The 15965-nt window shown below is 58.4% G+C and overlaps 2 protein-coding genes across 4 annotated transcripts in view; one reads left to right on the top strand and one right to left on the bottom strand.

Annotated features, from left to right (window-relative positions):
* Positions 1 to 12565, top strand: part of FBXW8 (F-box and WD repeat domain containing 8) — a 59346-nt gene extending 46781 nt beyond the window's left edge. The window contains exons 9-12 of one of the 2 annotated variants that reach the window (XM_068911226.1): positions 2058 to 2231; positions 3967 to 4083; positions 4650 to 4794; positions 12461 to 12565. In XM_068911226.1, coding sequence (XP_068767327.1) covers positions 2058 to 2231; positions 3967 to 4083; positions 4650 to 4794 — 436 coding nt within the window. In that variant the 3' untranslated portion in view covers positions 12461 to 12565. Of the gene's footprint in view, positions 1 to 2057; positions 2232 to 3966; positions 4084 to 4649; positions 5550 to 12460 lie in introns of those variants that run through there. The other variant, XM_068911225.1, reaches the window with a different exon arrangement.
* Positions 11197 to 15623, bottom strand: TESC (tescalcin). Of its 2 annotated transcripts, none has more exons than XM_068911230.1 (8): positions 15422 to 15623; positions 12804 to 12873; positions 12507 to 12587; positions 12062 to 12201; positions 11917 to 11978; positions 11730 to 11837; positions 11534 to 11581; positions 11197 to 11449 (listed from the first exon to the last, which is right to left on the bottom strand). In XM_068911230.1, the coding sequence occupies exons 1-8, from the start codon at positions 15477 to 15479 to the stop codon at positions 11372 to 11374; spliced, it is 645 nt and encodes a 214-aa protein (XP_068767331.1). In that variant the 5' UTR covers positions 15480 to 15623; the 3' UTR covers positions 11197 to 11371. The 2 variants fall into 2 exon arrangements, with proteins under 2 accessions (XP_068767331.1, XP_068767330.1); XM_068911229.1 differs by having other exon boundaries at positions 11708 to 11837; positions 15422 to 15508.
* Positions 15624 to 15965: the final 342 nt, after the last annotated feature.

The raw sequence follows: 15965 nt of genomic DNA, 5'->3' as shown, positions 1-15965 counted from the left end.
AAATGCTTTTTTTTTTTTTTTTTAAAAGCACATCTAAACAACTCAAGCGCGCCTCTGATTCTTCCAAGGGTGTGCCAGAATGGGCACCTGCCTGAAACCTGGGCTCTTGCTAATGAGATAACCAGGACACAAGCAGATCTTCATTTCCAACTGTGCTCACCAAACAGAGGAAGCTTTTGATTGTGGTACAGAGCACATGCAGCAAGACCGGGAGAGCGCTGAATGCGAACCCTTCCAAAATACCCCATCCCTACCCAAAGCACAGCTCTAATGCATAGCCAAAGCTTCTCCCTGCTGGAGTTGGAGGAAGAAGTTCTTTTCGCCGTCAGCAGCGGTCTTGATGAGGTTTTCCAAAGGGTTACTGGGGAGCCACACAAAGCGCGCTCCTCTCTCTGTTCCAGCATGTTTTTCTGCATGTCAGATGGATGTTACTCTGCTGGAGTTTTGGAGTACTCTGCTGCCTTTTATTTCAGTTGCTGAAATGCGTTATTTGTAAAATCGTATGATGCAATCTTCATTCGAGAAAGGAAACTGAAAGACTTTGCAACGCTATTAGGATCGTAGCAGGGTATTGAATGAAGTACAGTTAATGCATTGGAACAAGTATGTTTCTGCCTTTTTTTGGGTTAATCTGTACGTGATGGTTTCGTTCTCGATAGCCATCAGCTAGGGGGGACGACTGCTGGCTTCTTTTCAACTCTGAGATCAGTATTTCCCCTTTACTTCTGTTTTCACTCACAGCTCCTTTTTTTTCTCTCATATACTTTGCTTTAGCTCTTAATCTTGATATACAAGGATCAAAAAAAATCCTCCTTTGTGATATGCACTAGATCTAAAACTTTACACCATTAGCTTTGCAGTATATACTTCTGTACTTAACCGAGCTGACTGGTTTGGTGTCAGGTAATCTCTTTTCCCACACAGGCCCGCGAGTTTCCGCCGCCTGTCTCTGCAAATAAGGAAAAAGACAAGAAAACAGATAGCTTTGTTACTCTTCTCAGAATGAAACTTCTTGAAATTACGAGAGAGATCAGAACTTTTATAAACATGTAGATAAAACAGGAGTTAAAACTGCAGTCTGGTAGAAACTTTGCTCTCCTTCACCGAGGTCGTATTAGTTGTACAGAGAAAGGAGTGCCTGGTAGAAAGGAGAAATCTTTCTCACTAATCCTTCTCCTGTTTCTGTGTTTTCTGAGTGATCAATAATTTCTGAAAATCAGATGCGTCTGAAAGGTGCCTGAGGTCACTGAAATCTTGTCAGAAGCGATGCTGGGTGCTTGTGGGTGACTGTTTCGGTGTTGGTGATCAACTCGGTTTTATGTATAAACCTGTGGTTCCCTTGATTCTTCTCTTGAATTGCCACACATTTAGTCCTTTTCTTGATCTTCATAATAATATTACGCCTAGGCCTTAATGGGGATCGCCTAGGTGCCGAGGAGAAGGCTCTTTTATCAGTACGCCAAATGCCTACTCACTGTAGCATCTGACTCACTGTAACAGCTTGCGAGGCACGGACAAAGGAGCTTTCTGGAGCTTTCACTTAGTATTCGTATCACCTAGGACTTGTAAAGAGACGGCAAGATGCTGTACGATGGGTGAAGTCTCCATCAAAAAATCGTAGAACTGATGGCAGGTGTCAGGGTGAAAACGCCAGCGGCACGAAAAAGCGTCAGGAGCCGTGACTGAGCGAGTCGGGGTTGGGCAAGGATCTGGGCGAGCAGGCAATGCCAAAATGAGCTCGTCGCCTGTGCGGTGTTTCAAATCGTTGCTGTATCCATGTTACTCTTTCTCTGGAGAAGACCGCGTGGATCACTGACTCTTTAGTCTCAGTGGAAATACGCTGAGTATCTCAAGTCGGAAAAGAGAGTATTAAGGGTCTGTGTTCAGCCATCAGATTAAACCACAGGATGGGAACGTGGGACTTCTGCTATCCCGGCAGAGCAGCGTAGCTGTCCCAGGCGTGTTTTCATAACCCAGGGAGTACTTGGACTCTCTGGATCCGCAGGCGGCACACCCACAGCTGCTTTCCTCTCTATTCTTAATTCCCTTTCGTTTAGGGTCAGGGTATACGATCTCCGCCAAAGCGAATCTCTGTGCTCCCTCTACGCCCACCACTTAGGAGTGTCCGCGGTGCAGATGGACGACTGGAAGATTGTGAGCGGCGGAGAGGAGGGCTTGGTCTGTGTGTGGGATCAGCGGATGGGCACCAAACTCTGGGAAATGCACGCCAGGTAATTTTGTCTGCTTTCAGGGTCTTCTTGCAAGGGTGTTTATTGCATCCAGCGCACAGGAGGAACACGGGAATGCAATGATCAGGACCAAAATGAGAGCGTGCCCTTGCCTAAAGCTTCTGAGCGCAGTGCTGCAGTTAGATTGGTTTTCATTTGATACGGGAGTCGGTTGCTGGCCCTCCTGGATTCTTGTGCGTGTTTCTGTCTGTGTCCCATAGCTTTTTTACTCATTAATTAAAGGGGGTGCTTTAACCAGTATAAAGAAGCATGGGATGTTTTTCCTCTGGATTTTCCACAAGATTTTCTTGGTCTTCCTCCCCCGCCCCATTTGCTTTATTGGATCTCAGATTTAAAACGCTGGACTTCTGGCAGTTGTCTTAAGTGCAACTGCGTTTGACCATCTCACTTCTCTCCGCCGTATCTTTGTGCGGTACCTGGTTTTCTGTGCACCCCGTTCGTGCAGTGTCTCAGCAGCAACGAGCAAAGCCGGACGGGTGTTTAAACTCGGGAACGCTGATATTGTAATAGCGATTTGTATCGAAAGTACAAGCAGAGCTCAGAACTGACAGAAGACACAGTCGCTGCAGCCAAATTACTATTTCCTGACCAAGGAGAAATTCCCAGGGAGTCACCTTTGTCCAAATGAAGAGCTCGAGGATTTAGCCCTTAGTAAGCCTGAGTAATGCCCTATTTTAAATCCTAATTTTTTTTCTTTTTATTAATTTGTTCATTTTATGGTTCTTTGCCAAAGAGGAGGTAGATGAGGTATTTACAGCCTCAGGAGTTCAAGTCGGAGTTGTCATTGATTAATAGCAGGTATCCCCTCCTCTTGTGACCCTGTGAATTACGAAGCGCATCGTGATGCAGCTGATGCATTAAGGACAATATTGCACTGATTAGCTCCTGGAGCAACACTAGCGAGCGTGCCAAGGAGGGCGAGCACTACAGATCTCCTGAGCTTTGGGGATGGAGGAAGAAGCGCACTAAAAGTGAGGCCATTAGATTGAACCTTTAAAATATTGTTTAAGCTGGGCAGGAATCGGAAAGGATCACTCCAGTAAGTAGTCGAAAAGGCCTTCCTAGAGAGAGAAACTGTGTGCGAGTTACCTGTGCCTATAACCCAGTGAATGGAAAGGAAGGGCAGAAGCAAGGGAGGTGGCAGGAGACGCGTTAGGGTCGCGGAGACGAGCTATTTTAGTCCGAGGAGATCAGGAACTAAATGCTGTTACCAGGGTTCTGGGACAGCGTTTTCACCAGCGAGGGGGAAAAGGAAAGACGACTAGACCTCTCAGCTGATGCCACTGAGGGGATTTCTAAATCCGCTGTAGCTCAGTGCTCCGAAAGGGAGGTGCGAGGACGCTGGATGCTGCTCACGTCCGGAGGCTGGATGCTGCTCACGTCCGGAGGCGTCCCGCTCTTCCCGGGAGCGCGCCGCTGCCTTCCTTACAGCAGGCAGCGCCCGTCTGTAGTGGCCTCTCCGTGCTGCCAAGTGTCTGAAATATTCTCTGGCCTCCACGTGTGTTCTGGTAATAGTCCACTAGGTGGTGATAAAAACTGTGGTTATCTGTGTCAGCTATGAGGAGAAGAGCCAAAGGTAGAGTTTCTGAGCCTCTAGCCGTAGACAGAGTGCTGAATTAAATGATTCTTGTCTAAGCATAATTCCTTTACTGCACTTAAATTTTCTCGGAGCCTGTTGCAAGTGGCGTCTCAGCCTATACTGCGGTTTGTTTTTCAGACATCCAGTCCGCTATTTATGGTTTAATTCTCATAGCCTCATCACTGCAAATATCCCTGATGAGAAAACCCCCCGAGGCGCCAGCATCATGGACGATGACCTAACTGCACACCGCAAGTGAGTAAGCCAGCTCTGAAGGGTAAGGTTTTTGGCATTGCAAAGGTCAGCTTTATATATATTTAAAAACGGCACGCTAAGCACCTGAGTCACGATCCGAAGCAGTAACGGAGAGGTATAGCATGTAAAAACGATGTAAAGGTAAGCCTTTGAAAACCATTGATGAATTGGCGCTTCATTTACTTCTGAGCACAGGAAAATGCATTTCTTTTTTGGCAAGTGAATATAAATGGCACTGAAGCAAGATAAGGAATGCAATTCTTTCCTTGCTTTAAATATCAATAATGGTATTTCCTCCTAAAGGAAAACTGCCGGTATCTAAACTCCACGCTCTGCTATTTGCCTCTCAGATGACTGTTAGCACTTCTAATTGAACTGTCAAGCTACAACGTACTCATCTTTGCTATTCCTGAACAGATGAGAAATGTTTCGGCAGATGATAGTTATGTCTCTACCGTTAGTAAAGTGAATCATTCACTGTTCATTTTACTAACTTTGTTCGTTTCTCCTGCTGAAATATATAATTAAGGTAAAACGGTATGGTGTCCCGGTTGTGTTTTGCCCAGGCATCGAGGAATCATCTATGCCTACGAGTTCTCAGCGGAGCAGTTGGCTGTAGAAAGCATCCTTCCTATTTGCCGCTCTTCCTACGATGAAGTGACCGGTTATAACTACAACATTGGTCTTGCGGTTCCCTATGACAACATTTAGGTAACTCGCTTTACTTGGCTTCTGTGGTCCAGCTCTCTGCCAAGCACGTGGCCAAAGGGAAAAAGGAGATTTGCAAGGAACAGCTGCCAAAAAGATTGCGTTGGCTGCAGGCACGTTTCATGGGCTGAGCTTTTGCTGAAAACTTGGGGCGTGAACAAGAACAGAGAGTATGGCTGCCCTCAAAGGCTAAATAAGACTAAAATATGTTGCTATGCAAATGTTGAAAGGTCCCCTGTTGCGGAGCAGAGAGACTGAAGAACGAAGGGGAGCAGTATACCTCAATGTAAACAAAATTGGCCGTTCCCACTGCCTGTGGGAAAAACGCTGCTGATCCCGTCTTGGCCGAGGACGTGCTTTGGTCAGGAAGCAAGAACCCGGCATGGCAAACGGCTGTGATCAGGGGGAGGCTGGGAGCACGTTGAGCAGTTCATGCCCTTCGGATGCCTGTCTACCCTGGGGGGGGGAACAAGGACTTGGAAGAAGTATCTTGCTTTGTCACATGTTTGAAATTTCTTTCCTTGTAACGAGCTGCTGATTCCTCTTTTCCTTTAAGCGCATCTGAACGTGTCTAGAAATAGACAAAACCATGCACAAAAGGTTGCCCTGCTTGTGAGAGGGCAGTTGGACGGCGAGAGGGAGGGGAAGGCTGGATGCTGGGAAACTCAGCAGGCCACACGTTCCAAAATTATTTGTAAATAAATTATTTTTTTAAAACTCTAAAATTCTAGATTAAATGTTTTCTAACGGTACACGTATACATGAGTTTGTGGCTTTTCGTTCTCGAGTCTTTTTGGGTGGACTATCCCCTGTGCACTGAAGCAAAAGGCCATTGTGTCCCTGGCTAGTTGTAAGGTACCTTCTGTGTTGGATCAGACCCTTTCACTGTGTCTGAAGGCTTCGTGAGATAGCTGTAATTTGGGTGTCTGGGACCATCCTTACTTCAGAGCTGGGAACCGACCGTGTTGGTTTAAGGAAGTAGAGGGGGAGAACTGAGCCTTGGCTACACGCTGCAGTCCCTCTGCATGGGTGTTTGCGTTAATGCTTGGGTGAAGCAGGCGGGCTGAAGGATGTGACATGGTACTTGCGGGGACGCTGAGGCTTTATCTTAAACACGGAAGTTGCACTGACTTGGCTAGGAGAAGAGCTGAAGCCCTGTACGGACATGCTTTACTGTTTTAAAACTTTTTTTATGGTTGTAATTTGCACTTGTAAATTTACTGGTGCAGTGCAAAGCAATATAAATCAAGAGATTTGAATTAAGATTGAATTGATTAAGATTGAGATTGAATTAAGTTGTAATGCCTTTTCAGTGGCTTAATGAAATCAGTTTAAAAGTACACTTGGTTAAATCCGAATGAGCTGGTGTTCAGGGGAGGTGTGCTGGAAGCTGCTGTCTGGGAGAGGAGCTGGCTGGACTGTCACGCAAGGAGTCACTTGGGCCAGCGCACTAGTCACTGAGGCAATCCCTGGAGAGGCTGTCCCAGCTTGCTTCTGCCTGGAAAGGGAAATAGTTCACGACTCTTTATTGTATTTGGCCTGTGGTGGTTTCCCATGACCCCTAAGCCAACTTTCATGTCTGTGTTTGGTTTTAAACAGCTACCTTTTCCTCCTAATGAGCTGATGTAAGAATGCAAAGGGGGAAGTCATTCAGTCTGACCAATACACGTTATCTTTTCAAGAAGTCTAAGTCGTCTTTTTTTTTTTTTTTTTTTTTTTTCTCTCTGCCATTCTGGGAAGCCAGTTCCCTTCCCTCATTCCTGGTAGAGCAAGAGGTGTCACGGATATGTAGCGTGGTTCAAGAGCTTAGATGAAACCTGTCACATAAAGAATAGTTTCTTTATCACAAGTAGTTCTTTGGGTTGGTCTAGTCCTGGATCTTTTGATGTGACTGAACACAGACAGCTTCCTTCTTTATTGTTGTCTGCCCCTTGGTGCTCTGTGACCTGCTGCCCTGCCTTGCTTAATGTACCGTTGGCTTGTTACCGCTTACCTTGTTGTCTCAGGGCCGCTTTGTTCTTTCTTCACCTCCCTGCTGTAAGTAGCAGATATGTCTGTCTGGGGCCAGTGTGCTGAAGTTCACCTCCGCGCTTCCCCTCTCTTTCTCTGCTGCCCGTGGCAAAGCTGTCTCCTGCTTTTACTGTTCCCTAACAGGCTGCAGTGTCATGAGCTGCTGGAAAACTGATGCTTTGCAGCATCTGTATTTGCAGAGGTATCTGCTGAGGAGGGTTTGCTGTCTTATGCAGAGAAGACTTACTAGTCATTGATTCACTGGGGACCAACCCATTTGGATAGTGGAAGACTTGCTATTAGCTTCAGTGGAGAAAGGACTTGTCTGTCCTTGCAGCTACTGTCTTACTGGATTGCTGCCTGCCTGCAGTTCCTGTTCACGGGGCGAACTGGAGGGTGAGCCTTTTCGTCTGTCTCTCCTGTCACTGGAATTCGTTTAGGAAGGTTATACCACAGTAAAAGGCTGCGTATGTATTTAACGTGAGTTCATAATGCCAATGAGGACGCTTAGGCTGTTGGAGAATATCCAGTGATGGATGGGAGTGATGGGAGCTTAGTTTTTGTTTCTGAAAAGGGATGTTGTCTTGTTCTGCTTCACTAGGTAGTCATCTGTGTTGTGCTGTAGTGGATGCCGGAGCGTACCAAATGCAGTAGTGACTGTTCACATCTTCTCATGTTTTCACTGACACCTAAAGGCCGCCTGGCTCCAAATAGCTTCAAGAGCAAGAGTGGAGTCACAGAATGGTTGAGGTTGGAAGGGACCGCTGGAGATCATCTAGTCCAGCCCCCCCTGCTCAAGCAGGGTCCTCTAGAGCTTATTTCCCAGGGTCACATCCAGATGGGTTTTGAATATCTCCAGGGAAGGAGACTCCACTACCTCTCTGGGCAACCTGTTCCAGTGCTCCATCACCCTCACAGTGAAGAAGTTTGTCCTTGTGTTCAGATGGAACTTCCTGCGGTTCAGTTTCTGCCCCCGTTGCCTCTTGTGCTGTCGCTGGGCACCATGGAGGAGAGTCTGGCCCCATCCTCTCGGCACCCCCCCTTCACATACTTGTACACATTGATGAGATCGCCTCTCAGTCTCCTCTTCTGCAGGCTCAGCAGGCCCAGCTCTCCCAGCCTTTCTTCCGAGGAGAGATGCTCCAGTCCCCTCATCCTCTTTGTAGGCCTCCGCTGGACTCTCTCCAGTAGCGCCATGTCTCTCTTGTACTGGAGAGCCCAGAATTGGACACAGTACTCCAGATGTGGCTTCACCAGGGCTGAGGAGAGGGGAAGGGTCACCTCCCTCCACCTGCTGCCGACACTCTGCTTAATGCAGCCCAGGTTCCCACTGGTCGTCTTGGCCACAAGGGCACGTTGCTGGCTCATGGTCAGTTTGTTGTTCGCCAGCACTCCCAGGTCCTTCTCTGCAGAGCTGCTTTCCATGAGTCACCATCTCATCTTCATCAGAGATAGATACCACCTTTAGATTTCCCATCTGGGGACTCCTGCTGCTACCGGTACGTGGTAGGTAGTTGCAGAGGTGGATGCCCTTGTCAGCTGGCTCCTGTTTTATCCCATAGGCAGAAGGTATCATTGAACGAGGGGCCCCCCTCTTCCCTGTGTGGTGGGAGGCCTTCTGGAGGGGTAGTAGCACCAGTGCCAGATGGCAGGGTATAGTTGTCCCAGTTCTGGAGCTGCGGTTAGGACAGTGGACCAGTGTCATTCATTGACCAGGCAGAAGTTAGGCTAAAGGCTCACGTACCATAAGACAGTGCCGTGTGCCATGCTGGCTACCCTAAGTTGGGGGTGGGCAATTGCAGGCAGCTACAGAATCACAACAAAGGAGGAAGTAATAATTTGGGCTAAGGAACCTCAGGAACTTCTGTTTGTTTCTGTTCGCGATGGCAGCGATCCTTAGCGAGACGGAGCATGCATTGTCTTGGTGAGAAGGATCGCTGGACATGAAGAGTGTTCCCTATTTTATACAAAGCGAACGGAAGATCAAAGGGGGTGGCTGTCACCGGATGGCAGCCTCCAGCCTCTCCAGGCTGCAGAGCTCTGGCTCTCGCTAGCGGGAAGGTGATGGGTGGCGAGTGGGAAAAGAGCCTCGAAGCAAAGGGACACGCACAGCTCCAGGGCTGTCTTAGCCAGAAACTCCTGCAGTTGAGGAAGACTGCACAGAATTCATGCTGGAAAACCCCAGCTCTCCCTCCCCGTAATATTTTGAGTCCAGGTCACCGGGAGAGGTCCCAAGAGACAGCTTTTTGGTGCTGATGAACGAGGGGCGCAGTCCCTGCAGTGACCGTTACTCCCCGGGCAGAGGGTGGCTATGGGGCTCTCTAAATCCCATCCCGTTGCCTCCAGCTCTGGGCTCTGCAGGTCACCAGCTTTCCCCTTCCACCCTGCAGGCTTTCCTGCTCCCAGCTTCTGCTCTAGTGCCTGCCTTCCTGAGGCGAAGCTCTCTGTAGTTCCCTGATGTGGTTGCTCTGCTCGGAGAAGGGTGAGCACGCGCTATGCGTTAGCCTCAGCGGTGTGAAAAATAGTTCCTTCTGTGCCCCCCTCCCGCAGTCTTTCAGTGCCACTCAGCTGCTGATTTCCCCCTTTTGTGGATAGTCTAAAACCTGCAGATGCTAATTGTTTTTTCTACCCGTTTCGAAGTGGCTCTCTGTCCATATGGGCCAGTGCTGGTGCCTTCCCGCCTCATACCAGTTGCTTGTAGCTCTCATATTTTTCCCTGCTGCTGAAGGGGGAGATGAGGCAGCAGTGGTCGGAGACCCCATAAGCAGGTGAACTATTGATGGACTAAGCAGCTGGCAGCGCTCGCCGCGCCCTCTGACGCAGCTATTAGCTTTTAGTGAATGGTCGGCGCTTTGCGGGATTTGGGGCGGAAACGTTACCCTTGCCACATTTGCCTGGGCTTCGCCAGCTTTGCTGCGCTTTACGGCCCTGCACGCCTGCATCGCGCCGGGTTTTTGCAGTGCGCAACGCGCGGTGCATGCCGCTGCCCTGGCGTGGGAGGCGCGCGCTTTCCCACCTGGAGGAACTGTTTCTGCCGAGCAGGGTTTTCTGCAGTCCTTGGCGAGCGCCCAGGGCCGCGGCTCCTTGGGCTTATCATCGTCCCGTTGGGCGGCGTTAGGCTCTCGCTTATCTTCCCCAGTGCTTCTCCTGCCTTTTTTTTTTTTTTTGTTCCCCTTTCATCTGGTTTACGTAATCCTCCCTCCCCCCCTCCCTCCCTCGCTTTTTTTTTTTTTTTAAATTCTCACGTCCCCTAGAGAAGACAGAAGCCGAAAGCAAAGCGCACGCAACCGCTTGGCTCGGGGTCTGGCCGGGCGCAGCAGGGAACGGCTCCCACGTCCGCCGCCGGCCTGGGCTGCGCGCGCGGCCTTCGGGCACGGCGAGGAGCGCAGCCCCGCGGCCCGAGGAACCAGCTGGGGACAGCTGAAGGGATAAGAGAGTCCCTCGTCGTGATGCTCTTTAGCCCTACGCCGTGCCTTGCACGGCGCCTGCAGCCCTTGCAGGCTGCAGAAGCGGCGGCACCCCTGCAAGGGAGCCGGGGGGTGTAGAGGGGGCACTGGGGTGTTTGGGGGGGGGGGGCTGCCACACGTCGCCTTTGCTGGGGAGGCTCAGCCCGGCCATGGGCTTCCTGGGTGCAAAAGGGGCTTTTTTCCCCCAACTGGTGGCAGGACAGGACTTAGCAAGGCAGCGTGGCGCTTGCAGCCAGCTCGGGGGCCAGGTATAATTGTGCAGCATCCATTTGATAATTCCTGGGAGAAGGGTTTTTTTTTGGGGGGGGGGGGGGCAAGGTGCGGGGGCCAGTGGTGCCCTGGTGCCGGCAGCGGCGGGAAGGCTGCACTCAAGGGCTGGAGGGAGGAGGAGGAGGAGGAGGAAGGGTCCGGCCCGGCGCCGCATTGCAGGCGGAGGGCGGCGCTGCCCCCCCCGCCCCCCCGGGCACCGTTTGTGGTCAGCGCTGGGGGGGGGGGGCAGAGCCGCCGGGGGCCGTGGGGGCGCCCGCTGCTCCCGTGCCGCACGGCAGCAACCATTCCCTTGGGGGGGGGGGGGGCTGCAGGCGGCGTTGGGGGTTTGGGGGGGGGGGGGTCCTTCAAGCTCACGTGCCGCTGGGGGAAAGCTATTTTTTGCACCAAAAAAAAAAAAAAACCCCAAACAAACAAATCTTTCTTTCCAGCTTTTCTAAAAATAGCGCCCCCCCCCCCCCCCCCGGGCTGAGGCTGCCTTGGAGCCTGCGTTTCGGGAGGGAGCCGAGAAGCAAACTGCGGGAGGGTGGGCAAGTCTGCGGGGCAGGGTCGGCACCCCCCCCCGGCCCCCAGCCCCCGGTTTGCACGGCCGCGGGCCGGCTCGTCGCAGCCCCTCGCCGGGGGGGGGGGGGGGGGGGGCAGCCCATGTCTCAGCCAGAGGTAAAAAGAGAAATACATTTTATTACAGCTAAAAGTCGGCGGGGAGCCGCTTCGGGTGCCAGGGGGCAGCGGCCGGCGCAGGCACGCAGACGGGTACGGGGCGCCCGGCGCTGCCGCGGGGCCATCGGCCTCCTCCTCCTCCTCCTCCTCCTCCTCCTCCGGCGGCGGCGGCGGGCTCAGTAGCAGTGGGCGATGGGCTCCATGTTGAGGAAGCGGACGTGCATCTTGGTCTCGATGTCGATCCCCTGCCACATCTGGAAGGGGAAGGGGCGGCGAGGGGCCGAGGTGGGGGCGGGCGGGGGGCGCTGAGCCGCGGCGGCGGCGGAGCTGCTACCAACCTTAAGGAAGTCTTCGAAGGTGATGCCCTCGTAGACCTGGTCCGGGCCCTGCTGGCGGCGAGCGGGCGTTAGCGGCCCCCCCCCCCCCCGAAGGAGCGAGGAGGCCCCGCGCGCGGCCGGCACCGGGGCGGCCGAGCCCCCCCCCCCCAGCCCCGGCGCCGATAGCCTCCGTACAGGCCCACCGCCGGGCTCCCACCATTTGTCCCACGCAGATGCTGGCGGCCTCCATCATGGCCCCGTCCGCGATGGAGCGCGCCGACTCCTTCTCCAGGTGCGGGTTGCCGGACAGCAGCTCCTCCACCACCTGAAGGGCAGCGAGGGGCCCGTCAGCGGCGGCGGCGGCGGCCGGGAGCCGCTCGGGGCGGGAGGGAACCACACGTTACGTTTCGGTACTCCTGCAGCGTGATCTTCCCGTCGTGGTCCGAGTCGTACATGTGGAAGAGAACTGGAGAGGAGCGGCGAGAGCGGCGGCGTCAGGCCGGGCGCCCGCGCGCCTCCGGGTGCCCGCGGCCGCCGCCCCAGCCTCACATTTGAGTTTCTCATTGCGGAAGCGCGCTAGCTGCTCCTCGTCCATGTTCGTCTCAATGGGTCTGAAGTAGGACATGATGGTCAGGAAGTCTTCGAAGTCGATCTCGTCGGCCAGCCCGGCCGATTCCTGCCGCAGGTTCCTGCCGGGACGGGGGGGGGGCGAGGATTAGTGACGGCGGGGGTCCTGGGCTGGGTGGTGTCCACCACAAGGCTGCAAAGAGCAAATCAGCCCCCTCCCCACCCCCGGCTCCTTCCCAACACCCAACCTCCCGGGTGGGCCCAGGCGATCCTGCTGCCTCCCGCCACGGGGCCTCGGCGAGGCTCCCCCCCCCCCCCCCCCAGGGGTGTCCGAAGCTTGCTCATTTATTGCAATTTTTTTTTTTTTTTTTTTTTTTTTAGGGCTAAACTGGATGGACCAGTTACACCAACCCGCCCCGATTCGTACCGCTTGTCGAAGAAGGCATGGACAATTTTCGAGCGAATTGGGTTGAACTCCAGGTCGGGGATGCTGTCGAAATTCTCCTTGCTGCGGAGGAAGTAAGCAAAAAGAAAAGGGGGTGTTGCTAAGCCGGCCCCCCCCCCCCCCCCGAGAAAGCCTCCCCCAGCCCTCTCCAGGCTGAGCATCCCCGAGGCGGGCGCAGGCGGCCCCCCCCCCCCCCCCCCCCCCAGGCCCCACTGCCCTGGCGCGCCCTGGCGCCCCGGGGCCCCGCTGCTGCCGGCTCCGCGGAGCCGAGCGCCTTACCGGATCGTCAGCTGGTCTCGGCTCAACTGCTTGAAGCGCCGGTGGAGGTGCTCGACCTGGTCGGAGGTGACTGGCGAGGGCGAAGCGAGAGGTCGCTCGTCCCCGAGCGCCCGCGGCGGTACCCGCCATCCCCGCGCGGACCGGCTTGTCCGGGGGGGGGGGGGGCGGTGGGACATCTGCCTCCCGCAGCCGCTGCCCACCCGGCGGGCACGCGGGCAGCCCTGAGCCTCGCGTCCCCGTTCCCCCTCCCCAGCACCCCCCCTCCTGCAAGCCCAAATTTGGGGAGGAGGGTGCGGTTTTGAGGGGATGCCCTTGTTGGACCCCTGCTCGCTGGCTCGGCCGCGGCCGGCTGACGCCAAGGGCTGGCGGCGGAGCCCGGCTGCAAGCGCTGCCCGGGGCCAGAGCAGGCGGCGCGGCACGACACGGCATGGCGTGGCCACCGCGGCGGTGGTGGCATGCCACGGCACGGCACGGCCACCACGGCGGCACGGCTGCCCGTGTTCAGCTCCTTAACCCCCCCGGCAGCGGCCCGGCGCCCTCGCGCCAGAGCCCTGGAGGAGAAGAAACGCCGGGGGGGTCCGGGGGGGGGGTATTTTGGCACGGGCGGTAGGCACCAGCTCGCCCGCGGGCCGCTCTGGCCCCCAACGGGGGCGCAGGGCCGAGCCGGAGGCGCCGGGGAGGGAGCGGCGAGCGCTGCCGGAGGAAGGACGAGCGCTGCTGGGCTTTCCGGCCCCGGACTTATCTGTGGCACCCGCGTGCCTGCGGCGTCACGGCGGCCCGTCTGCCCCGGCGCGCCTCGCGGGAAGGGCGGGCGCCCGGCTCCCCTCCAGCAGCCGGGGGGCTGCGAGCGGGGGGGCTGCGAGTCGGGGGGCTGCGAGCCGGGGGGCCGCGAGCTGGGGGGCTGTGAGCTGGGGGGCCGTGAGCTGGGGGGCCGCGAGCCGGGGGGGGCTGTGAGCCGGGGGGCTGCGAGCCGGGGGGGCCGCGAGCCGGGGGGGGCTGTGAGCCGGGGGGCCGTGAGCTGGGGGACCGTGAGCTGGGGGGCTGTGAGCCGGGGGGGCTGTGAGCCGGGGGGCCGCGAGCCGGGGGGGCTGCGAGCCGGGGGGGGGCTGCGAGCCGGGGGGCTGCGAGCCGGGGGGGCTGCGAGCCGGGGGGCTGCGAGCTGGGGGGGGCTGCGAGCTGGGGGGCCGTGAGCCGGGGGGGCCGTGAGCCGGGGGGGCCGTGAGCCGGGGGGGCCGCGAGCCGGGGGGCCGTGAGGCGGGGGGGCCGTGAGCCGGGGGGGCCGTGAGCTGGGGGGGCCGCTAGCCGGGGGGCCGCGAGCTGGGGGGGCCGCGAGCCGGGGGGGCCGTGAGCCGGGGGGCCGTGAGGCGGGGGGGCCGTGAGCCGGGGGGGCCGTGAGCCGGGGGGGCCGCTAGCCGGGGGGCCGCGAGCCGGGGGGGCCGTGAGCCGGGGGGCCGTGAGGCGGGGGGGCCGTGAGCTGGGGGGGCCGCGAGCCGGGGGGCCGTGAGGCGAGGGGGCCGTGAGCCGGGGGGGCCGCGAGCCGGGGGGCCGTGAGCCGGGGGGGCCGTGAGCCGGGGGGGCCGTGAGCTGGGGGGGCCGCTAGCCGGGGGGCCGCGAGTCGGGGGGGCCGCGAGGCGGGGGGGCCGCGAGGCGGGGGGGCCGCGAGGCGGGGGGCTGCGAGCTGGGGGGGCCGCGAGCCGGGGGGGCCGCGAGTCGGGGGGGCCGCGAGCCGGGGGGGCCGCGAGCCGGGGGGCCGCGAGCCACCGCGGCGCTGGCCATGAGGTCGGAGCCCAGCAGCCAGCCCCGGGTCCGCCGGCGGCACCTCCTGTCGGGGGGGTTGGGGTGGGCTCCTGCGACGACCGGCCGAGCGAGGGGGCGGCGGGCGCGAGGCGGCCGTCGGACGGGACCGGGGGACAGCGGGAGGCCCAAGGGCGGCTCTGCCCGGCCAGGCGGGTGCGTTGGAGCAGCCTGGGACGGGACGGGACGGGACGGGACGGGACGGGGGGCGCTCGGCTAGGTGGAGGACGACGAGGAGGAGGAGGAGGAGGAGGAGGAGGAAGGCGCGGGAGGGCGGCACAGCGGGCCAGCGAGAGGAGGTTGCCAGGCCTGGCAGGTGCCACCGTCCCGCCGTTGTCCCCTTCTCTCGTTGAGGTGCACGAACCGCCGTCTCCACGGCCGGAGCTGGTGACGGCCGGGAGCCCGCCGGGGCCCAGGCAGCCCCCGGCCCTCTCCTTCCTGCGTCTCCGCCCTGCTAGGAGCGGTCCCGCCAGGCCGGTCCGTCCGCCGCCGCGTCGCCGGGCTCCGGAGGGGACAGCAGCGGGGCTGGCGGGCGCCGGGCGGGCGACACGTGCGCCAGCTCGAGGGCCGGCAGGCTGCGCGGGGCCGCACCGCGCCGGGGCGCGGGGGGGGGGGGAGTTGGGGGGGGGGGTGCCGCACTCGTGCGCTGAGTTTCGTCGGGCCTCGGCGGCGGCGCCCGGAGGGCCGCGGAGCCGCGCGGCGCCGACGATGCTGCTGTCGCCGGCGGCGGCCGCGGTGCGGGCAGGCGAGGGCCCGCTCGCCTCCCGGCCAAGGTCACGGCGGGCCGGGTGCCCCCCCGCCCGGCCCCCCCCCGCGGTACTCACAGCCCGTCTTGTCGGCCAGCGCCCGCATCTCGGCGGGCAGGGAGTGCGCGGAGCCCATCCCGCGCCGCGCTCCGCCGCCGCCGCCGCGCTGATAGGGGCGGGCGCGGCCAGGAGGGAGGCGGCGGCGGCGGCGCTGCGGCTCCCCCGGGTCCCTAAGCTTCCCCGCTGGCGCGCCGGCGTTAGGTTCCAGAGTTAACAGCCCCTTCCCCGCCCCGCAGCCCCGGGAACCGCCTCACCCTGCCGAGACCAGGCCCCCGGACGCAGAAGGGCACGGGGCGGCCGTGCCCCGACAGCCGCTCGCTCACCGGCCCGGGCAGGGCAGCAGCTGGCCCCAGCAGCCCCGAGTCCTGCTCTGGGAGGTGGCTCTTCCCCTGCCTCCCCCAACACCTGGTGACGGCAGAGGTCAGTCCTCCAGCTTCCCCCCTCTTCCCCGGGCAGCCCCGCACCGACGGGCTGGCAGTGCCACCCTGCCCCAGCAAGGCTGGCAGCAGCCAGGGGGAGAGACAGGGAGCAACAGAGGCAGCCGGTGGGAGGACTGGCACAG

This window comes from Struthio camelus, chromosome 17, assembly GCF_040807025.1.
Source record: "Struthio camelus isolate bStrCam1 chromosome 17, bStrCam1.hap1, whole genome shotgun sequence".
Taxonomy (NCBI): Eukaryota; Metazoa; Chordata; class Aves; order Struthioniformes; family Struthionidae; genus Struthio; species Struthio camelus.
Note: the sequence above shows the minus strand (reverse complement) of the source record. Positions and strands in the feature narration are given on the sequence as shown.